This window comes from Microtus oregoni, unplaced genomic scaffold (genome assembly GCF_018167655.1).
Source record: "Microtus oregoni isolate MIOR12 unplaced genomic scaffold, Mior012 000025F_ref0000491, whole genome shotgun sequence".
NCBI classification, from domain to species: Eukaryota; Metazoa; Chordata; class Mammalia; order Rodentia; family Cricetidae; genus Microtus; species Microtus oregoni.
Window position 1 is genome coordinate 5,088,212 of NW_024543084.1, and position 23,289 is coordinate 5,111,500.

Consider the following 23,289-nt stretch of genomic DNA (forward strand, 5'->3'; position numbering starts at 1 on the left):
AACAAATAACTTAGTCAATAGAAGGACTAACAAACTAAATATACTAGTCTCAAGAGAAAAAAATAGAAATTCAAAGTAAATATTTTAAGAAGTGTTCAACATCCCAAACCAAATTAAACCACGAGTGAAATGAAAAGTTTTGAGATTGCATCTTATCTCCCTCATAATGGTTGTCATGGAGATGACAAAGGAGAACAAGCAGGATATGAGGAGAGTAAATTTCTATAGCCATTGTGGAACTCAATATAGCATCGGTGCCAAAAATTTTAAGTCAAATTCCACAGTAAGTTGTGCAAATCATGATTATTGCTGCACTATACGCACTACCCCAGCTATGGATTTTATTGAATTGTAAAGATTGGAATTATGACAATCACTGGAAAACCATCATTTTAAAAACAGTTTTAGGAAGGGCTTCATCCTAAGTCTGATAAATATGAAGGAAATTTCATCCTCCATTTAGCTTTCTCAGTACCCAGTAGACAATGTTATTTGAATTGCTTGGGTCATAAGGCAATTCTTTTTTCCCCTCTAATGGTTTGAGTGTTGCATGGATAAAAGCAGTGGATGTGCCCCTGCAAGTGGAAAGGACTTCTATGCAGGATCTTTTCACCTGGGAAGTGCTTATAAAAGCTGAACCACCCCCATGACAAAAGGGCTTCCATGAGGTCACTAGGCCCCATCTCTGTTGTCAGAGAAACCAGATGCTCCTTGCAAATTTAACAAGGTCACAATGAGATCAGAGAATGGCAGGGCTGTGTTGGATTTAGCATGTTAACTCAGCACACAACTAACACTCTAACATGCAACTTATAGAAAACTGGGTGAGGCTTTTTGTCAAGAGAGGCACTAACAAGACTAAACCAGCTATTAGCTGATTTCAAAGATGCACTAACAAGACTAAACCAGCTATTAGCTGATTTCAAAGATGCATCTTTGTACTTAAAGAGATGGTTCTATGTATAATCCCACACTTTGGATATAATATTATAATTATTTTTTCTTTTCAAATTTTTTTTAAATTTTTTCTGTCATAATTTTTGTTAGTAATATTGTTTTGTGGGACAAGATCTCACTGTGCGTCTAGAGTAGCCTCAAATTCATAACCCTTTTCAGCCTCCCAATTTTCGGGAACAGGTGGGAACCATAAACCTCTACATACAGAAATATTTTAAAAATACTATTATATAAGAACCAGGAACTTGGGAAGACACATATCATTTTCTGACTTTTTGCTATATCTGAGAGTATATTTATCATTCAAAGGCTTTCATATTTACTTATTTGGTGTTCACAGGAATGATGGGAAGGGTTTTCCCCCACACACATTGTTTATGGTTCATTGAATTTGTTAACTTACTTATAATTCTAATATTCCTCACAAAATAGATTTCTCTTTTCTAATTCAATAAATTAAAAAGTTCGAGAATATCATTAACTTGCTTCATGAAATAAATCAATCATGAGGAAATATTAAATATCCATTTTACGATCTGTACTTTTCTATATGAAAAGCGTTGTTTAGCATTCTTACTCTTATGAAATAATCTTTTTTAATTTTTGTAATGTTAAATACGTTGTAGGTGTGTGTGCGTATGTGTATGGGTCCCTGTGTGTATGTGTGTGTGTGACATGCAGAAAGTCATAAGTCATAGGACAAATTAGGCTTGAATCTCTCATTCCGCCAGGTAGGTGCTAAGCAATCATGCTTGTCTGCATGCTCCTTCACCTACTTAGACACTGTTATATAATTTTTATTGTCAAATGCAAGATGTACTGATTTGAATTCATCTGTATGACATAGACAATATGAATGAAACACTACTGCCTAACAATTCTCAAGTTACCCATACGTGCTTTGTAAGTATTCAAGTAAATCATTGAATCACACCCATGTTTTCCTTTTCCTGTTCCACTTATTTGGGCTTCCTTCTTTACTATCTTTTTTAACCAGTTCTCAGATACTTGTGCAAGAATCATCGTAATAACTAGTTAAGGGAATGGCAAGCTTCTGGTTGAGCAGCAAAATCTTAGTTCCTGCTTTTGAAAATTGAAATTTGAAATAGTTTTAATAATTATTTAATTTTTATCAAGATTTTAATTTTTTAAAATTTCTTAGAAGCACTGTTAACTGATTGAAAAATATTACAGGAATATTCACTTGGCTCCATTGGAAGCTTAATTCTAAGCAGAATTCAATTTATGACAAGAGATTCAGTACACATGAATTAAAATACCAGCTTTTAATTATCTTACAAATATGCATTGAGGGCCCACTATGTCTTAGTTGTAGTGCTAGCAGCAGCAGGATTTTGATAATGTGTAAATTTCCTGTTGTCATAAAATAATTAGTGAGAATTAGCTCTCCCTGTCAAGATGATATATTTTAGGAGCTAAGTCCTTCTGTTGGACAGCGGTCCTTGACAACCTACTTTAATCTGTGATCTCTGCCCTCCCTGCGTGACCTATGCGTAACTACATAAGCCTTAAAGGTACCACTATTACTTTCCACTGCAATGTTTCACAAGGTTATATAGCTGCCAGAACTCATTATGGTACTGGCTTATTATAGTCGGTCAAATCGGCTCACTGATCATAGCCTAAGTTACATCTCTATGTAACTAAGATGTACTTATTAGCCTATTGGTATATCTCTATGTAACTAGGTTTTCTCATGAGAATTTACATTGGACTCAAAGGTCTTTTCTACATGTGTGGCATAGAACTAGATTGAAGGGTAGCTACGAAGTACAGACATATTATATGTAGGTTATTTTCTTGTTTAGGTTTCTACTGCTCTGATAAACACGGTGACCATACACAACATGGGAGGGAAAGCAAAGCAGTTATTTCATCTTATACTTCCAGATAACAGTGCATTCCTAAAGCATAAGCAGGACATGGTCTCAAGAAAGGCAGGAAGTTGAAGAAGACATGGAGAAGTGCTACTTATTGGATTGCTAATCCTGCTTTCTCACAACACCCAGAACCACCTACCCATGATATGCTGCACCCTCCCACATAAATCACAAGAACATGCCCTATAAGCTTACTTACAGTCCAATATGGTGGAGGCATTTTCTTAATTGGGCTTCTCTCTTCTCAAATTACTTTATCTAGCCTGTGCCAAGTTGACATTAAAAAACTAGCCAATGCAACTATGAAGAGTTCCATTATTTTCTGATTTAAAGAATTTGTTTTTGATTGTGTGTGTGTGTGTGTGTGTATGGGTGTCCATGGGTACAGTGCCCTTGAAGACTACTAGATGAGGGTAAATCATCACCTAGCAATAAGTTAAAGGTGGTAGTGAGCCATCTAAAGTGGTTGCTATAAACCAAGCTCAGACTTGTACAAGCAAGTGTAGCATACACTCTAAGTCACCTCTCTAGTTCTCTAAGTATAGATATTTTGCCACTTATTATCTGCCGATAACATGTCATTGCAACACAGTTTAGACAGGAATTGAAGGTGATTTCCTTTCAGAATCCAGAAGACAAAATAGGTTTCTGACCTTAACAGTTTTTACTTGTTTGTTTGCTTGTTTGTTTATTTAGTGTACATTGGAAGGGAGTAGGTGGGCAAGGTTCATATCACTACCATGTCACTGGCCTGACTTTGGTATTATGTCAATGGGTAAACAGAGGCAGGCATTAGGGAAGGCCACAAACTTACCTTTCAGTTTGCAACAGGGAGGAGCTGCAAAACCACAGCATAGCATGCTTTTATATTGACCCTTTCAGAGTGAAAGGAATGAATGAGGGAAGGGAGGAGAGGGAGAGAGGCTATGGAGAGAGCAAGAACGTAATGTAAGGACTTAGGGAGACAGAAGAAAGCAACTGGGTGGGGTCTGTGTTACAACTGTCTGTATCTTTAGCTATCATTTCTACTTGTGACTAACATCTTCCATTTGTCCTAATGTGCTAACAGCAAAGTAACCTTAATTCCACTACCTTCAGAAGCTACTTTTCCCCTTTCTGCTTTCAGAAAATGCACAAAGTGTGTCTACACTCCATGCAGTTCTCACCGAATTGTCTCAATAATCACTACAATCACAATGTCCCTTCCATTCTTCTTCTTAAATTCTTTCTCATTCAGGTGAAAATGAGCTGAATGTGCTCACTTAACATCATACACAAGCTCCTGGTACCAACTTCTTTTTGTTTCAGGAAGCCCACTTGTTCTTGGTTATCTGTGCAGTAGCTGTGTCTGATATTAGATATCACTTGGAAGTTTTTCTATCAAATTTCTGACCTGAAAGCCTATGAGGGTAGTAAATTAATTCCTACTTCACTCTCCTTTTTCTGCTTTCATCTTCCAATAAGGTAGAACACTTTGTGGCTCTAAATAGACGGTGCAGAAGCCTCCCAAAATATATCTTCTAACCAGACTGCTCCCATCACTTCAGATGTTACAGCCAAGTATCTAGACAGCATCCGTTCCATGAACTCTGAAAGCTATAACATTTCATATCCAAATTTGAACTACCCTTTCTCAATTTTTCAATACACTTAAGCCAAATACTTTATTCTCTTTTCATACACTAGATAGGTGAAGAAAATTTGCCAAGGTAACACAAAGGCATTAAGAATCCAATGCTTACCACTATGACATGCTACCATTCGAGGAAAGTGTTATCCTTTGGCCTTTAATATAACAACAATGATTTGATGAGTTTTCAAAATTCCACTCTTCATTTCCTGTTCTCTGCATAATTTTCATAGATATATTTTTGAAGTGGAAATGAGTAACCTTTTGCTTGTTTATAAACACTCTGTTTATAACTTCGTAATGGCTGTCCATTTTCTAACTTTCAAATACAAATCTTTCCATTGGCCAAACCTTTCATGGATCTGTTAGCTTCCTCTCTTGCTCTTGTTCTCCTTCTCTCCTCACTTCAAACTGTTCAATTCCAGCTTTGATATACAGGAAAAACTAATAAATTAACTTTTAAAAATCGTTAGCTTAGTAATTATAGACAAAATTTCTTCTACCTAGGAGCTCAAGTTGATCTACTCTTTGCCCTTAAAAAATAAAACAAAAACGTAAATACAAAAACAAATTTAATTTTTAAATACTGAAAATATAGTTTTGGGAGAGAGAAAAACAACCTTCTCTGATTTCTACTTAATTTGTGTCTTTGCCATTTGTGAGTTTTCCTTGTTGAAAACCCAAGTCTAATGATGCAAATACATATTATAGTGGCATGAATAAGTATGCCCTTAAATCTCCCCTCAAACATGTCAACATACTAATGTAAACTGAACTAATTTTCAAATGATGACTAGAAAAGTGGTTAAAATTTCATTTAATGCCTTTAATGAAATATGAACCTCTAAAATTGAGTTGAATCATATGTCATAGAGATATAAGTCATGATATTGTGCTTAAGATAAGTCATAATATTGCTCTTAAGACCAAAGCTAGATGTTTAACCTGTATTTTTGAAAAAAAATCATCAAATAATAAAATCTACATATGGAAAATAGAGAATATTTATTCTACCTGATAAAGACCTGACATGTCTCTATGTCTGTAGTGAATATAAAAATCTAATATCCAGCATAACTTACAAATTTAATCCTTTCTCACTGTAATATTTTAACAGATATTATATTCCACCAAATTGTTGAATATTGGTTAAATATCCAAATTCCTAAAGCCATTTTTTTTTTGCCACAGGACTTTTGCTCTTGACTTTAGATCCCCTGATCTGTAGGCAAGGTATACAGAAAATTAATACTGAGAGTCTTCCTTTCTCTTGCTGAATGATAAAATACTTATTTTGCAAATACCCCACCACATTTTTCCTTTTCCCGAGACAGTTTTGAGATGTGTTTAATGTCTGGCTTCTATAACGTTGCCAGTGGGATTAAATTCCACTTTTTATCTACTGTGGGTGCTTTCCTAACACAGACCTCTGTGGCCACCTTCTTTTCTTTATTTCTCCATTCTTCCACTGATATTTTATTTTTTGTTTCAATTTCAACTTTTTCTCAGCATCTGTTTCTAAAATAATATAGCAAAAGTACGCATACTGAAATACTTTGAAAAGATGTTAATCTTATTTACAACTCAGAAGAATAGACTGTTATTTTTGAAAGTAAAAAAGCCTGTATTTTCCACATTTAATGATTTCTCTTTCCTTTCCTGGATATGGAATTATTTTTATGGGCTGACAAATGTTAGATTTTTTAAGTAGTATGCAAAATAATATTATATTTTTATTGCCAATTAGGTAATTAATCTCAGAAACAAAACCCCAATTCAGAAGAATAAATACCATAATTTAGATATTTAATATTAGTCCCAATGATTACATTAACTTTTGTTCAGAAATATTGAAATTACACGTAGTAGTAAATGAGGGGGTAATCTAATCACACACTGAAGACACTTGGAATTTAAATAAGAAAAAGCAACTCCTCAGTTTACAGTACCTTAAAGAAACCCATGACTGGTTGCTGCTGTTAGTTTTCCATTCAGACTCTAATGGGATTTAAGCTCTATGCTGTTAAAACATTCCAGGATACACAGATGTTGGAAGAATATTGCCAGGTAGTCACTTAAAGTGTTAGGACTCATTTGTGCTACCCCATTTTCCCCGAGACTGTCTATAAAAACCATAAAAAGGGCTTTATAAGACTGATAGAGATACAGCATGTATGACTTTCTGTTTGTTTTTATTTGTTAAGGTCCAGACACAGCCTTTTAACGTGGTCTCCAAGGGCTGTACATCAAGTTCACTGTAGCCCTTGGGTGTTCTCTTCTAGAATAAGTTGTGAAGGCAAGCATGACATTCAGAACCATTTTGACATCTATTTTAAAGGACTGCTATGTTTCTTTTCCATCTCTGAGTACAGAAATGCTTTCTCTCTCTTTTTTTTTTCTTTTCCAGACAGTGTTTAGATAAAGTTGGAGACCATGTTTTCAGTTCACCTTGTCATTTCTAAAGCACCCACTCCAATGCTCACTAAGGACTAGTTACTTAGAAATGTTGTCAGCTGCAAAGGAAAGAGTTGTTTGTCATTCTGTCCTTAGGATCTGAGAAAAGAAATTCAAGCCCCATCCATCCCACATAAGAGAGAACTATCTGTAGCTGTAAACGAGGATGTGTTTTATACATGTTTTAGGTGCATTTCTTTAACAAGCTACAGCATGTTAGCCTTCATTTTCAAGACAGTCTTTCAAACTAGACTTGAGAAAAAAAAAAACTTCTCTTAAACATTATTTTTACCCACTAGGTTTTGGGAGCACTCAGCAGTTCTTTTGCATTGACTATAGAACAAAGGAGTCTTCTTTGATTCTGGAGATCTCTGTGTGCACGCACTAACAAGATGCTCATACTCAACCTAAGGCCAAATTTTCCCTAATGAACATGAAGCACAAAGAGACGATAGATGTCCTTTTATTCAGCTTCCTCAATTTCCCAGCACAAACTAGCTGGGAGCACAGAGACACTGGGATTCCAGACTCTTCTTCAAACAATGACTTACAGCCTAACTCTATCTCACACACTACTTTATTTTAAATGAATCTCTCAAATTGTTTGAGCTTTTGACATCTGAAGAATTATAAAGTCTCTCCTATTACCAGGTAATTACAAGGGAAGTTATACGCGAGGACTTCCTTGGGGTGACATCCGTGATCACTGAGTTGGAATGCAGTTTGCTCATTCGTCTGGCCTTTTCACACACTTCTAGCTTGTGCCAAATAAACTTGGCCTACTCTATTCTCCCTTTAAGTCTCTGGACAAGTTTCATTCTTGCTTGCTTTTCCTCTGGCAGATGGTACCTTCTGCTTGCTCCTTTTGCATGTTAATTGTTGACATGATTATTTCCTGTTCCACTTTCGGCTCCCCGCTGGTCGTTTGGTGTCTGTTCACCTGTCTACTACTTGCTCATAGTCTGTTGTACTGTTACAGTCCCATAGGTACTATAAATATTTAGTGATCAAATTAGCATTGCACAGGTAAATATGCTTCAATCTGTACAAAAGTGCTAACAAATATTATAGCAATATATCAGGCTGTGGGTCTCTTGCTTGCTTTTCTGACTCCTGGAAAACTGACAGAAAGATGGGAAGAAAGAGCACTGGGAAAAAAAAAAAGGCAAGTACAAGTTATCAGATATCATATGACACTGTATGCACTAGGAACTTCTCATGTCCTGCATGGATTAGACCTGGAAATCTGTCAGGGGTGACACAAGAATGAAGAAATGATGACATGTGTACAGAAAAGCTAGGACTGGGTAGGGTGTGCTCTCTTTAATGGAGAGCACCTTCTATAAAACTTAGAAACACAGCATGCTTCTTATGTATAACGTAAGGAGGAAGAGTTAGCTAGTCTTGGTAAGAAGTTGTCATTGAAGGTAAACTGTTAACTGAGGTCTCCCACAGCTGTTCAGTCCCAAAGAAACACACAGAGGTCTACATTAATTATAAACTGGTTGGCCTATTATCTCAGGCTTCTTATTAACACTTATAACTTACATTAACTCCTAATTCTTGTTTGTGTTATTCTCGTTACTTGGCACATTTTATCAGTGAGGCATTCTCATCTTGCTTCCTCTGTTTCTGGCTTCCTCTGTGACAACTGCACACTGATCCCAGAATTCTCCTGTACTCATTTTCCCACCTCTATTTCCTGCCTGTTCACCTCACCTATACTTCCTGCTTTGCTATTGGCCAATCAGTTTTTTTTTAATAATACAAGACTATTGTCCCACAGTAATAAACAGAGTCAGGATGTAGGCATCTGGGAGGAAGAAGCTTCAGTTGTCAGTTTCTGCACAGACAGCAACTTCATATGAACTAGCAGATGAATTTGCTACTTTTCTGAGCCTTATCATTGCCACTCAGTGGATTTGGGCCATTAAAATGATTGACATGGCCATGCCAACAATACACGTCCACTCAGGGCTTCACCTGCTGTCCACACGTACCAACATAATATGTAACAGAAGAGGTAGCAGTGGCAGATGGTTTAGAAATTAATAGACCTTCCTGGACTTAGAGACAACCAGAGTTCTCTTTCCAGGATGTACATCAGGCTACTCACAATTCTGTAAACTCACTTTTAAGGGATCCAAAAATGGTACACTTTTCTGTCCTTTGAGGGAACCTACCAACAAGTGATATGCAATCACATGCACACAAACACACACACACACACACACACAAACACATACACACACATACACACATGCTAATAGTAGTATTAATACTTAATTTGTAACAGCAAATTAAGTGTTTGCAATATTTTTAAATGGTTACACTTCCTTTGGCTTCATGTACTGACTGAACCTTTGGAATAGTCAAGTTATTTACCTTTCCATCAGCCTTTTTTCTTTGGCGCACAAGTTAATGAATTTGCATTTCTACCTCAACAGTCCTACATTTACCATCAGCAGTACTTAAGCACATGGCTAATTTCTGCACACACTAATTTTGATGTGCTACTTCAATTGGTGCCATATAGTTCCTTCTCATTTCCATAGCATTATGTGTCATTGGCAGCAATGAAGCCATTGGAGTGCAGAGCAATAGGCAATCTCCCCATGATTGACAGGTTTGGTGCCACCCTGCTGTTAACTGAAGGAGCTTCCATTGACTGTCTGCTGAGGGCATCTGTTCAGAAGAATAACATGACTCTTTTTTGCCACCCCATGCTGGGTTCTTCCTAGGATCACTGAGCATTGAGTCATCCCCACTGGAAGATTTATATAGCCTTTTTGTTACTGATATCTTTCAAATATTGATAGCAATATTCTATATATTAGAAATGACCCAAAACTATAAAATTTATTATTCTACAAACTTACTTATACCCTTAGATAAATAATATCATGACCTTCAGTTTAATTCAACCTATTTATATATACTTTTTAAACATATGCTTTGCAATAAATCTTACATTAGGTACCTAAAGTTAAAAAAAAAAGGAATAATAAGGGAGAGTCCAGCAACACTGATAAAGGAAAATATAAGCAACATAAACTTCAAAATGAATACCAATTACAATCAATTGTGACACATTAATTAGTGAGAGAATAATGTAGTGAAATTGAAGCAATTATAAATAAACATATGGGCATGTTGAGAGGAAAAGCACTTTTGTTTGAAATAAGGCTCTAAATAATTTCCAACGAATTTTGTAGTAGAAATCATAATTTCCAGCTGGTAGTATAACATTTGATACAATGAAGAATCTGTATTATTAATGCTAAATCCAAGGTGAGATGGTACTGAGGATATTACAAAAATTCATGTTGCAGGCACAGTATTAACTACTGGGGAGAACATTTCCTTCATGGAGAAACTTAGAAAACAGTGGGTTAAACAAGGCCCTGAACTGGGCATCATTACCTAAGGGACAAGAATGCTTTATGTTGTGCCAGGTATCACTAAAATTAACAGAACCACAGGACTCTAATATGATCAGGAAAATAGATGTTTTTAAGACATTACATAATATACATGGCCTGTATTCTTAAATATCTACGTCATGAAAAAGAGGAGTTGGCAGAGGCAGGCGGATCTCTGTGAGTTCGAGACCAGCCTGGTCTACAAGAGCTAGTTCCAGGACAGGCTCCAAAACCACAGAGAAACCCTGTCTCGAAAAAAAAAAATAGTTTGCATTAAAGGAAGCGAGATCAAAGAAAATCCACAGCAACAAATGATTCTGGATAGAAGCAAGCAAACAAACAAACAAAAAAACAAAAGACAAATTTAATAGATGAAGATGCAGTTCCTTTGTAGAATGTTTTGTGTTGTGCAACAGAAAAGAAATGTTAAAAATTAAAAAAAACTATTTTGAACACAGAGTAATTTTGTTTTAACAATGTTAAAATTGTTTCTTATTATAATAACACTTAGTGAATTATGCATTCATATGCCAGTCCTGACATAGCAACAAACCATTGATTGGGTTCCCTAAAGCCAGTTTTGGTCTCTAGGAGTCTTAAAAACAAGTTTCTGAAGAGTCTGTATTCCCTAAGACTTCTGTCTATAGCTATGAGTTGGTGAACATTAAGCTAACCTTATACCACCTTCTGTGTGCTCTTCTGCATGCATACGTGTACGGACTTCATATTCATATAAGGATACCCACAAGATTGGATTAAGCCTCATGCTCATAACCTCATTTTAATCTGATCACCTCTTTATCGCCAAGTGTTGTCACCTTTTAATATCTTAGATATTAGAACGTCAAAATGAGAAGAGAGGATGACAATCAAATACGTATTGGTTTAATGTTCAGGAATTTTCTGTTCCTTTCATGGCACATGCACTTAGAAACTGTCACTATGTTTTCAATTTATTTGAAAGAGTTCAGTAGGGGAAAAGACCATATAATTATGTGCCTGTATACAATAAGTAGAAATTATACTTCTCTCACTATCATTCTTTTTCTCCTGACCTGGCATTTTAATACCTTTCAATAAAAGGTATTCTTTTAGTTAAGGTTTGAAATTTGTCAATACTATAAATTTGGGTAAAGAATATAATAGATGATCCTATTCCACACAAGAAGTGTGTAATGTACTTAGAAAGTTCGAGACCAGCCTGGTTTACAAGAGCTAGTTCCAGGACAGGCTCCAAAACCACAGAGAAACCCTGTCTCGAAAAACCAAAAATTATAGTCCTCAGTGAGCATCTCTCTCTTTAACTTCTCCATCTTCATGTGGTTATTTGCGCATATATATTTGTGTGAATTCAAATTGAAAGAGAGAGAGTTGTTTTTAAACTTTTGAATGAGGAAGGATAGATGATAGGAGCGAAGAAATCGGAGATTAAGTGGGTTTAGAGCATCGTTATTTACAGGGTCATTATCCTGTGTTTAAATATTAAAAAGCTTGTGAGTCAGCTATGCTCACTTTCATTTAGTAATTTCAAAGCACTTCAAATGCAAGTGCTATCATCTTCACTTACATGTGTGGGAAAACAGAATGATCTTGCATGAATTAACCTTTCACAGTGCCATAGGACATTCGTTATTTCTATCATCCACATACTCCAGGAAAGACTCGGTGCTGTGGTAATGTTACTGCTGTCATTTCTCAGGTACAGACCTGCTTTTGTTCTCTGATAATTTCACACATATATGTAATGAATTTTAATTGCTTTCTCCCCCATTCCTCTCTCCTTCCCCTTTCTCTTGTGTTGAAATATTTCTTCCCAATGACTTCTGCTTTCTTGTCTCATTGTGTGTGAGTAGCTGAATTTAATAAGGCTTGCTTGTCTAAGAATGGATGATAAAATATTTATTGGTCATACCCCTGAACAAAGTAATACCCACCCACCCACACCCAGTGATTAACTGCCCATATTATCTGAAAGACCAGTTCATTTGCCTGAGCCTCTCTCCCAGCTCTGATGAAATGTTGAGAGGTCAAATCCCACGCTGGTCTTCTGCAGATAATCCTGGTTGTTATTTCCTATGGCTTTCTTTTGCATCACACACCGCTGTCCTCCAGCTCTTACATTCTTTCTACCTCCTCTTTAGTGGTCCTCCATGAATTTTGGAAGGAGTAATATTGATGTCTCCTTTATGAAGGCTCCACCAGCCTTGATAGTTCAGTGTGTTAGAAGTCTCTTCACTAACTAAATTGTTAGTGACTGTATTAAAAAGTTTCTCTTATGACGCTGACAGTATCAAAATCAATAGGTTTAGATATAAATATATAGTAGGCAGTTTCATAACATGTCCATTTGGTAAAACGAAGGTTCCCCAAAGGGCGTCTGACTTCCCTAGCCTTGCACTTTTGACCGTGTTTATAGTGCCAGGCAAATTCCCTCCTGTGGAATGGACTTCAAACACAATAAACAGATTACCCAGTTTTAGTTATTGTTCTGCTGGTACAAAGAAATACCATGACCAAGGCAACACATAAAAGGAATCATTTAATTGGGGACGTGCTATACAGTTTCAGAGGATAGTCCAAAGTCATCATCACAGAGACATGGCTGCCGGCAGCTGTGGGGATGAAGCAGTAACTGAGAGCTCACACATGACCTGCACATTGTAGACTGGGATGATGGGACTAGGACAGGTATGTGAATTCACTCTGAGCCCCTAAAAACCTCAAACTTAGTATTTTCTTATCTCAGGTTTCTGAGAAACTATGATTACAGACCTGTGACACACACATATTTTATTTTTGAATGAATTACTGCATACTATCAGTTTCATGTTTTCATGAAGGCAAGAAAGATTTCAAATACTGTCTGTGTTTTTAAAGTTAAATTCTTTTTATGTAAGAGTCAGAATGTAAGGTTTATGTAAGGTTTATATGTAACTCTTGGAATGATTCATGCTCCAATGTCAGCCCTTCAAAAACAGTGCTGCCCGAATCACACAATGCTTTCTCCATCAACATTTCACAAAGAATCCTATGAGTGTGTGGTCTCATCAAGCATTATGGTGGATTAACCAGATCCTGCTAGTTTCTGCTAGTTTAAACTAGCTCAAAGAAATAGAAATTTTTTAATGGAGAAATAGATAATATCCGGTGTCTCCAGATCTAAGTCCAGGGGTTAGGATTGGCCCTTGTGGCCTAAACTTTCCTTCCTCTGCTCTATCTTCTGCTGTATGCACAGGCTCCAGGATCACTTACTCCTTCCAGCCCACCCTGCCTGCCTACTTGACCTATTATAACACATCTGCCCATGGGTGGACTCTACACCTATTGGTTTACACCATTAAGAGAGAAAGTCCTAGTGGCCCTGCAAAGCCCAGCCTGTCATCTTGTGTTCACTGTAACCTTCTTCTCCTTGCAGGGCCAGAGTGTGCTGCCTTTTAAAATTGCCTATACAGCTGAGCATCTCTAGGAAATACTTTAGAGGGGCAAAATTTTGCAGATAAATATGCAGAACAGGCCAGCCTTACGGCCCACTATAGCCAATGCACAGACACTTCTGGGGAAATTATTAGGAGAAATGTTTGCAGTATCCAGAGCCGCCGACTGAGAGTGGGAGCCTGCATGTCAGGTTTAATTTCTGTGTGTTTATGTACGGAATGAAAACCAAGGACAACAGAGGTTTCACAAACAACAGAAGCGAAAACGTCAAGCAAGTAAAAATCAATAAATAACTGTCTTGCAGGCTTAGCTAGACAGAGAAAATAGTTTAATTGTTTATCTTCCACAAGCTTAAATAGCAAGAGCTAATGGAATTTGAATTTTAACCTCTTGTAAGAGAGACTCATTACCCTTTCAGATTCACTATTGCATTCAAGAATTGTGGTGTTAAATATTTAATATTTCTACTTTAATTCTGAGTATTCTTTAATTACTCTATATAATGTGGAATATTGCTTCCTTGTTCAAATTTGTATATATAATGGAAGAAAAATATAAAATTGTATTGCAATTAATGCTCTTTGGACAGCACTAAATTACTATAAAAACAACAATACAGAATTAAGTTCTCAGTATAATACTTTCTAAGAGATTATATATCATTTTGCTAAAAAATGGTTATCATCATTAATACATGATTGTTAGAGAAGGACTGTGTACTGGGACTTGATCAGAGCACTGTAGAAATTCTGAATTCTGGTATACATGATCTTTAGCATTGTATCCACCTTCTTAGGGGTTCTTGTTCTGAATATGTGAATATTGTCATGTGAAATGCCTTGTACTGGAACATCATTTTTCTTTTAGAGTTAAGTTAATATTGTCATGTAATTTTGAGACCTAGTTGGAACTCCCCCCCCCCGCTCCCAGCTCCAGCATTACATTCTAACTAAAGGGGAAGGACAGATGACACAGAAGCCCTGGTGAAGCACCTAAAGAACCCGTGTCCTTCGGAACAAGAGCTTGTCATTGCTGTGGACGCAGATACCACTGTCCAAAGCAATTCTTAGATTCATCATCAAACAAACAAACAAAAAAAAACCAAACAACCAAGCAAAGACACCCCCCAACCAAGAAAATCAAAAAACAAGCAAAAACTTCTATTAACGTGTATGTGTGACCATTGTTTTGCTTTAAAATGCTGGGAAGAAGGCAATGAGACAGACACCATAGCTCTCCTCTCTGAGATGGACGCAGATTAGAATCTTCCCGATAAACCAGCACCTCGTGGTGATACACAGATTACTAGATATGGGTTAAATCAAGATCTGAGAGTTAGCCAGTCTAGAGCTAATGGGCCAAGCAGTGTTTAAATGAAAAAAAAATTAGGGATGGTTGAAGTCCCGCAAAACTCTATCACTGCAGGACCTCGGGAACTTTTCATCTGTGTTGGGGAAGCTTACCAATGATTTTCAGAGTTTCCTGCTACCTTCTTTAGAAGCAATATACACATCTATAGTAAACAAGACCACATATACAGTTTGTATGATTTTAGGGTTATATTCCTCACCATATGAGATGTGTTAAAGAATCTGAAATAATTAACTCCTCTTTACTGGAGTGGTAGAGATGCAATAATTGTGAACTCAATGACTAGCTGAAAGCCCCCCAAAGCATCCCTTTCTTTGGTGTATTCTTAGTTAAATATCTTAGAAACAGAGATTAAACTTAAATTATTGCCTTATTTTAGTCTGAGATTTGATGATAGTGCAAACAGAAATCTCGAAGGACATTCAAATTAAATGTAGCACAATGAAAGAGTCCTCTGTTTGAGGTATGTAATTATATGGAGAAACAATTGCTAGCACAGATATGGAGACAGGGACAGAAAGGTGGAGCTAATGTTCTTAGATGTGGGAAGGGTACAGAGCAGGACAGGGCTGGTCTCCATGAAGCAGTATAAACCAATGGTTCTCAACCTCCTGATGCTGAGACTCTTTGAGTTCCTCAGCTTGTGGTGACCTCCAACCATAAAGTTATTTCTGTTGTTACTGCATAGCTGTAATGTTGCTCCTGATAAAAATCATAATGAAGATACCTGTGTTTTCTGATGGTCACAGGGGGTCACGACCCACAGATTAAGAATCACTGTATAAAACAATGGGTGATTTCTGTACAGAATTGTCTGTGCTATTTGGGGACTGCAGAGGAGGGTGACTGAAAAGGATCTGTGAAAGAAAGACTGTGGACTCTCAAAATCAAGAATTAGCTATTTAGGGCTTGAGAAATCAATCAGCAATTAAAAGCACCAACTGCTTTTACAGAGGACCAGAGTTTAGATCTCACCTACTCACAATGGCCTGTCTCTCTAGCTATAGGGGACCCAGCATCCTCACCTGGCCTTCACGGTTACTGCACTCATTTCCACTGGCCCACACACATATGCACGTAATTAAAAGTAAAATCTTTTAATAAAGCACTTAAGTCTTCAGACAAACATTAAAAAATAAAAACAGGTAAAATTGAATCCCAAATCTCATTTCTATTTACTTTTTGCGAAACTCCTGGAGTAGGTTGTAGGCTGTCTTCTTGTTCTTAATCCAAAAGGCAATAATAACAATGGACAGAACTATCACATTTCAAATCAAACTGCCTAGCTTAATCTAATTAGAAGAATCAGGCAACTCCAATTTCAAATATTCAAAGCAGCTAACTCTCTGCTGCTTAGAAATGCTCACATAAACAGCAAAGAAAGGCCTAGTTGATAAACAGATTCAAAGGAGGACTGAGAGAAGGAACCGTGCTGCCTATGTCCTGAACAGCAGGAATCACCGTGAAGAACATTAGTGAGGCATACAAGGGGGAAAACTGGTGTAATGCCAACATTCGGGAGAATTACCTACTATCTCAGCAGAGACCTGGGTAACAGAGTGAGACCCCATCATACAAAGCCAACAAGCCAACCAAACACTAGTGGTTAGTGGTAAAATCTTGAAAAAGAGTTGTATAACAACTGTTTAAAATATTGACTGCGACAGGGGCATTGTGGTTATGAGACCAAGCACTTGTTCTCAAGAGGTTTGAAGAGAAGTATTAGCTGGAAAGGGTTATGATATCTGTGTGTCATACCTTCATACAATTCAGAGTCCAGGATGTACAGTGAGAGCATCAATTTTGAAAAAATGGTATATTTAAATGTAGACCACAACCAGTTATATGTTCTGCTATAAATAAATCTTTTGTATAACTTTTAAATCCCTTAAAAATAATATGACCAAAAAAAATGGCATGGGGTTAATTCTGTGTTTCTTACCATGGCAAATTATGCACACTAAACATCTTTCATCTCTAAATGGAAATAATGTTACTTCTATGTGGTAATGTCTGAAGATAATAGAATAATGAGGATAGTGTAATAGTATTTACTCTGGTGAAGAATCAAGGAAACTTAAGAATGAAAAATTACTTTCAGTCTATAGAACAGTTTAGATTTCATTTTCCAATAATTATAGATATTTCAGTTGAAATAGTTTCTCATGTAGCCCTAGTTGAGCCAAAATGTGCTGTGTAGCAGAGGATGACCTTAACTCTCTTCTGGTTCCACTCTATTTTATACATCCATGCGTCTTCTGTTTTCTTTACTTTGCATTTACACTGAAACAGTAAAATTTAGTAAATCACACACACACAAATATATATAACAAGTTATATGTATGTAGTATATATATGTTATAAATAATGTTATGAATAATAAATTACACACACCAACATGCATATGCACACACACATACATACAGTATTCTAGAGTTTCTATAACCAGAATTATTATGATGTTGAACATATCTATAAGTCATTTGTTTTATCCCTAAAGCTGTAGCTTAATATCACTGAAAAATACGTAGAAGAATTATTTGTGTATTTTCCATTATAATCTAATTCAGTAATAATCTAAACCAATAGATTATTGTTCCTCAGAAGTACCAACCTTACTTATACTTTAACAAATATCAAATTCAATGGCTTCCTTTTGAAGAATACCTTTATATTATTTGTGAAATTTGACACGTCAACCACTCTAATCCTTCTTCCTGAAATGTTTCAGACACCTACGGATCTCTGTTTGCTCTGACCTCATATCTCTTCTGACCTCCAAACTCCTCTGTTTTCTTTTCTCCTTCTGCCTATTTCTACAAGAGTAGGCCTCCAGGGTTCTTATTCTTACTCTGATCTCTTTGTCTCTTCTGGTTGTGATCCAATGAAACCAATTCAAGGCTTCAGATAAGGCTTTATTTCCAGACCAGTCTTGCCATTTTGTTGGTCTGTTTGTTTAGTTTTCCATGTGTTTTAAAATATATATATATATATATATATATATATATATATATATATATATATATATTATAGATGTGTGTGTGTGTGTGTGTGTGTGTTTCCTACATACATATCATCTCTGAAAGTTGGAAGATGCCATCAGACCTCACCGAAGTGGTGTTCTAAACTGTGTTGTGAGTTCTGAGAATTGAATTCAGGCCCCCTGAAAGAGCACCAAGTGAACCAGCCTCCAGTACTCTTGTGTCTTAACTGTCGGGCAATGTTGCTTCCCTTCATACCTATACAGTCTCTGGGTATCATGCAGTTCATGTTGTGCCAGCTTCTGCAGCCCTCAATACCTACACATTCTCTTCACTTATGTGAACTAAACTCATTTGAAATGGGAAGCAGAGAACAAGAAGCTTTATGTCCTGGAGAGACCTCTTATAATAATTGCAGACACTCTTCTGCTTAGAACATACCTGAGGAAGGGACTCCTTATGTATTTCCTTAGTGTGTTTTCTATCAAAGAAACTTGTAGTTCATCTAGAGTGAGCTATAATCAAATTGGTTAAGACTGAGGAAGGTGGAGCCATCAGAAGGGTGCAGGGCTCATGTTCTCCCTCCTTCTGCTCCTCATTTGGACCTTGGGAGCTCAGTCCAGTGCTCCAGTGTGGGTCTCTGTCTCTATCTCCATCCATCACCAGATGAAGGTTCTATGGTGATGTGCAAGATATTCGTCAATATTGCTATAGGATAGGGTCATTTCAGGTTCCCTATCCTCAGCTGCCCAAGGAACTAACTGGGGACATTACAGAAGGAGGGAGAACATGAGCAAAGAAGACGAGACCACGAGGGGTGCACCCACCCACTGAGACAGTGGAGCTGATCTATTGGGAGCTCACCGAGGCCAGCTGGACTGTGACTGAAAAAGCTTGGGATAAAACCGGACTCTCTGAACATGGCGAACAATGAGGGCTGATGAGAAGCCAAGGACAATGGAACGAGGTTTTGATCCTACTTAATGTGCTGGCTTTGTGGGAGCCTAGCCAGTTTGGATGTTCACCTTCCTAGATATGGACGGAAGCGGGAGGACCTAGGACTTTCCACAGGGCAGGGAACCCTGACTGCTCTTTGGATTGGAGAGGGAGGGGGAGAGGACTGGGGGGAGGGGGAGAAGGATGGGAGGAGAGGGAGAAGGGTGGGAGGAGGGGGAGAAGGGTGGGAGGAGGGGGAGGGAAATGGGAGGCTGGGAGGAGGCGGAAACTTGTTTTTTTTTTTTTCTTTTTCTCAATTAAAAAAAAAAGAAGAGTGCAGAGAACAGAGAGGGAAATACATTGGGAGAGAAAAGGCTAGCACTGGAATACAGTCATGCCTTTTTATTTGTTCTTTGCCAAAATAGAAAACTCTCTGTCTGCACTGTCACTTGAAATGTTTAACTTGCTTCAATACTATGATCTTTCAAGAACTCATAAAGAAATTTTATCCCATCAATACAGAGCACTACACATTAATGTTTAAAAGCCTTCTATGCAGAAAGAACTTATCTAAAATTACAGTTTAAATACTACTTTTTAGCTTGGAAGATACCCCATTGTGTTAGATAATTCAGGATTGTTGAAAAAAGTAACTGAAAACTAATTCTCCAAGTTTGTAAAATCCAATATTCTGTACTCCAGGCAATCTTCATATTGCTCAGTCACTGTAAATTAGATTATTCTTGAGATTATATTTAAGTCAAGGCAAGATGGTCTTCTCTTTACAAATGCAATTAAGTCTCATGAGTGGAAATCTTGTTAACTATTGTCAGGGTAATTGAAATTGATTTGTGTTTACTAAACATTGTGAATACTAATCAAATATTAAACACTCAAGTGGTCCAGGTGCATTTAAATCTTTGGCAGTCTCAGAACTGCTTGAAACGATTTCTTGTCCCAGAAGTGAGCATTTTGTTTCAGCATTTTCTTCAAAATGCATTAAGAGAAATAGAGGAGTGTCCTTCATTTCCTTCATGTAAGTCCCTTAGTTGGGAAGCATTAGGAATAGGCCTGCAGGTCACGTTATTTATGTTTTATTTCCAGTGCTAGAGACAGCAAGCCGACATTTTCACTGCTTCATTCATTCCTGGTTTGCCGTTCTCTGTGCCTCACAATGTTGCAGAATTCCACAGAATAGGTTTTATAGGAAACAAATATTACCAGCCATTTGAAAATCAGATTGCATATAATGTCTGGTGGCTCACATGCCCTGGCCTGATGACTTGGCTTGCTTCAGTACCTTGTCCTTAATGGGATGATGCACCGGCTATATGAAGCTTAAAGAACCTCCGCTGATGCAAAAATAAAGCCACCACAGCCATTGGCTCTGAGGAAATTTTACAGTTGTTGCTTAACCTGCTCCCTTATGCCCTGCAATATTCATTAGCAGATTCCTCTGTTTATGACGGATATTATATGGAAATGGTTATGGGAAGCAAGCAGATGTAACTACTGAAATAAATTAGTAGGAAAGTTCTGCTTTTTACAGATGGCTCTATCAAATATGTTTCCTCTCTCTTCATGTTAACATTTATTTGTCTTTCAACAGAAAACTTTTCTTTACTGACTCTGGGGATGTTCCGAAAGTGGAGAGATGTGACCTGGACGGGATGAACAGAACGAGGATAGTTTACTCAAAGGCAGAACAGCCAGCTGCCCTGGCACTGGACCTCGTCAACAGATTGGTTTATTGGGTAGATCTCTACTTGGACTATGTGGGAGTAGTAGACTACCAAGGAAAAAACAGGCATACTCTTGTACAAGGTAGACAGGTAAGTACAATTTTGTTAGAAAACGCAGCTACCATAATAAACTGAATATATGATAACTCTTCTAAAGATCGAAATTTGTAGCATTCTTTACAGATAAGATGTAATGGCTCACAAACCTTAGATGCATATTTTGTTTGGGAGGATGTTTTAGTCACAGTAATACTAGGATATACCTGTTGAATTTATCAGGTTCTTCTAAGGGAATATAGTGGATGTGTGTGTGTGTGTGTGTGTGTGAAGGGAATTTATTAGCATGACTTAGAGTCTTGATTGAATCTGTGGTCTGGTAAATATAACAATGGTTGTTTCCTGATGGAAAGGCAGAGAATCCAGTAGAGACTGGATTGCCTGCAGGGTTCATCAAGAGCTGCTGGTTGCCACTCAAGGCTGGAATCCCTAAGAACTGTGTTTTAACATCAGCAAAGGAATGCCTCAGCAACAGTATTGGTGACCTCGCCTTCCAAAGCCATGTCCTTTTATTTGAACTGCCACCAGAGAAAATTTTAGGGTGGCTGTTCCCACCTCAGATGATCTAGATTTAGGGCAGATAGTCTGATCTCAAATGAGCCAATCAAGAAAATCCCTCATGTGTGTGCTTTTAGTTGAACCTGGATGTAACCCAGTTTGCAATTAAGCTAGCCATCTAAATCATGACACTAGATGCCTCTTGCTTCTTTGCTTCCCTGTTGAAGGCAAACAAACATAAGCAACGCCATGAATGCAAAAGTGCTGTATTCACAAGAGAGAGAGAGACTCCCTGGAATGGGACAAATGTCATGACCTACTTTCTGAAAACTAATTCAAGCCGTTTATTTATATGGAGCTGCACCGCCATCTGTCCCATAAGACATTAAAAATAGTTTGCTAGCAATAGCAAATGTGTGCTCACAAAATACCCTAATTATTCTAATAGTGTTAGACTTAATTTTGCCCACTGATTCATTTGTGTGCTTCCTAAATGAGAATTTTGTGAAAATCAAAGATCAATGTTCTTGTCTGTGCATTTTTTGTGTTATTTTTTGTTTGTTTGCTTGTTTGTTTGTTTTTTCTTTTTTTTTCAGACAATGCTCCATAAATGCCTTTAAAAAGCTTAGTTGAAGCATGCCTTTTCCAGTAATATTTCTCCCCCATATTTATCTGTCTCTTATATCAATCTTTTGTGAGGTCTACAGTGAATTAATAGATTTAATAATTGAATTTCTGATATAGTATGAGATAGGCATGTTCTGTGAACCCTTCACAGTGACTTTGTCCCTCATCACCTTTAAAATGCAGTTAATTATCTTTGATACATGAAAACCTTTACATGGGTTATATATATAAACTTTCCAATGCTGGGACATTTTTTTTTCCCTCATAACTTCATCTGTCCTAAAGAGTACAGTGTCTTCGGCAGGCCTTGGTCATGCCCTTCTGTGTACTAATTTCTAAGATGATTATGAGAGACTTTATTTTATTTGTCACTAAAAATTAAACATTGAATGGGGAATTCAAATGATTTTTCTCCTAATTATTTGGAAAGTCTTTTAAGAGCCTGTAGAGATGGCTTAGTGGTTAAGAGTATGTACTGCTATTGCAAAGGACCGAAGTTCAGTTCCTAGCACGCACTTATATTGCACACAACTAAATTTAGAAGTCTGACACTGTCTTCTGACCTCTGTGGACATTACACTTACATATGCACAAATCCACACATAGAAATACACATACATGTGTATTTTAAAATAAAATGAAAATAACTCTTTAGAAATGTTAAAAAGGGCTTTTAAATGTCCACTCTCCTCTTTACCCTCTCATTATTATTGTTGTTTTCTTTATTTGTTTGTGCAGTGTGTGCAGCATGACAATGGAAGCCAGGCCCCTCAGAGCTCAAGTCTCTGCAGGACTTCCAGCTAATAGAATAGTGTTGTGATTTAAACTCTGGTCCTCATGATTATGCAGCAGGTCTTTTTTAATGCTGTGAAATCTCCATATCCTGTGTATGGGGATTCAGGACGCTTACAAGTGCACATTTATGGAGGCCAGGTGTTATTTTTAGGTGTCCTTTCTCAGGTTCCATCCACTATGCCTTTTTCTTTTCTTTCTTTCTTTCTTTCTTTCTTTTTTTTTTTTTTTTTTTTTTTTTGGTGAGACAGGTGCTCTGGTTGTCCTGGATCTCTTTAGTTCATCTAGATTGGTTAGGAACTGTATATGGATCCTCCTGGATTGCAAAGCCAGTTCAAAGATTACAAAGTCATGCTACACCTAACTAGTTTTGTGTGAGATCTTGGAGTGAAACTCAGTTCTTTCTGTAAACATAGGAATCAGTAAAGCAATTGCTTTACCAGTTGAGCTATACCCGCAGTCATCAAATATTTACTTATCTTTTCA

General features: G+C 37.1%; 1 protein-coding gene across 1 annotated transcript in view; it reads left to right on the top strand.

The window, feature by feature from the left end:
- Positions 1-23,289, top strand: part of Lrp1b (LDL receptor related protein 1B) — a 1,777,071-nt gene that overhangs the window by 989,338 nt on the left and 764,444 nt on the right. Inside the window, exon 8 of the mRNA XM_041674488.1 lies at positions 20,697-20,919. Coding sequence (XP_041530422.1) covers positions 20,697-20,919 — 223 coding nt within the window. The remainder of the gene's footprint in view (positions 1-20,696; positions 20,920-23,289) is intronic.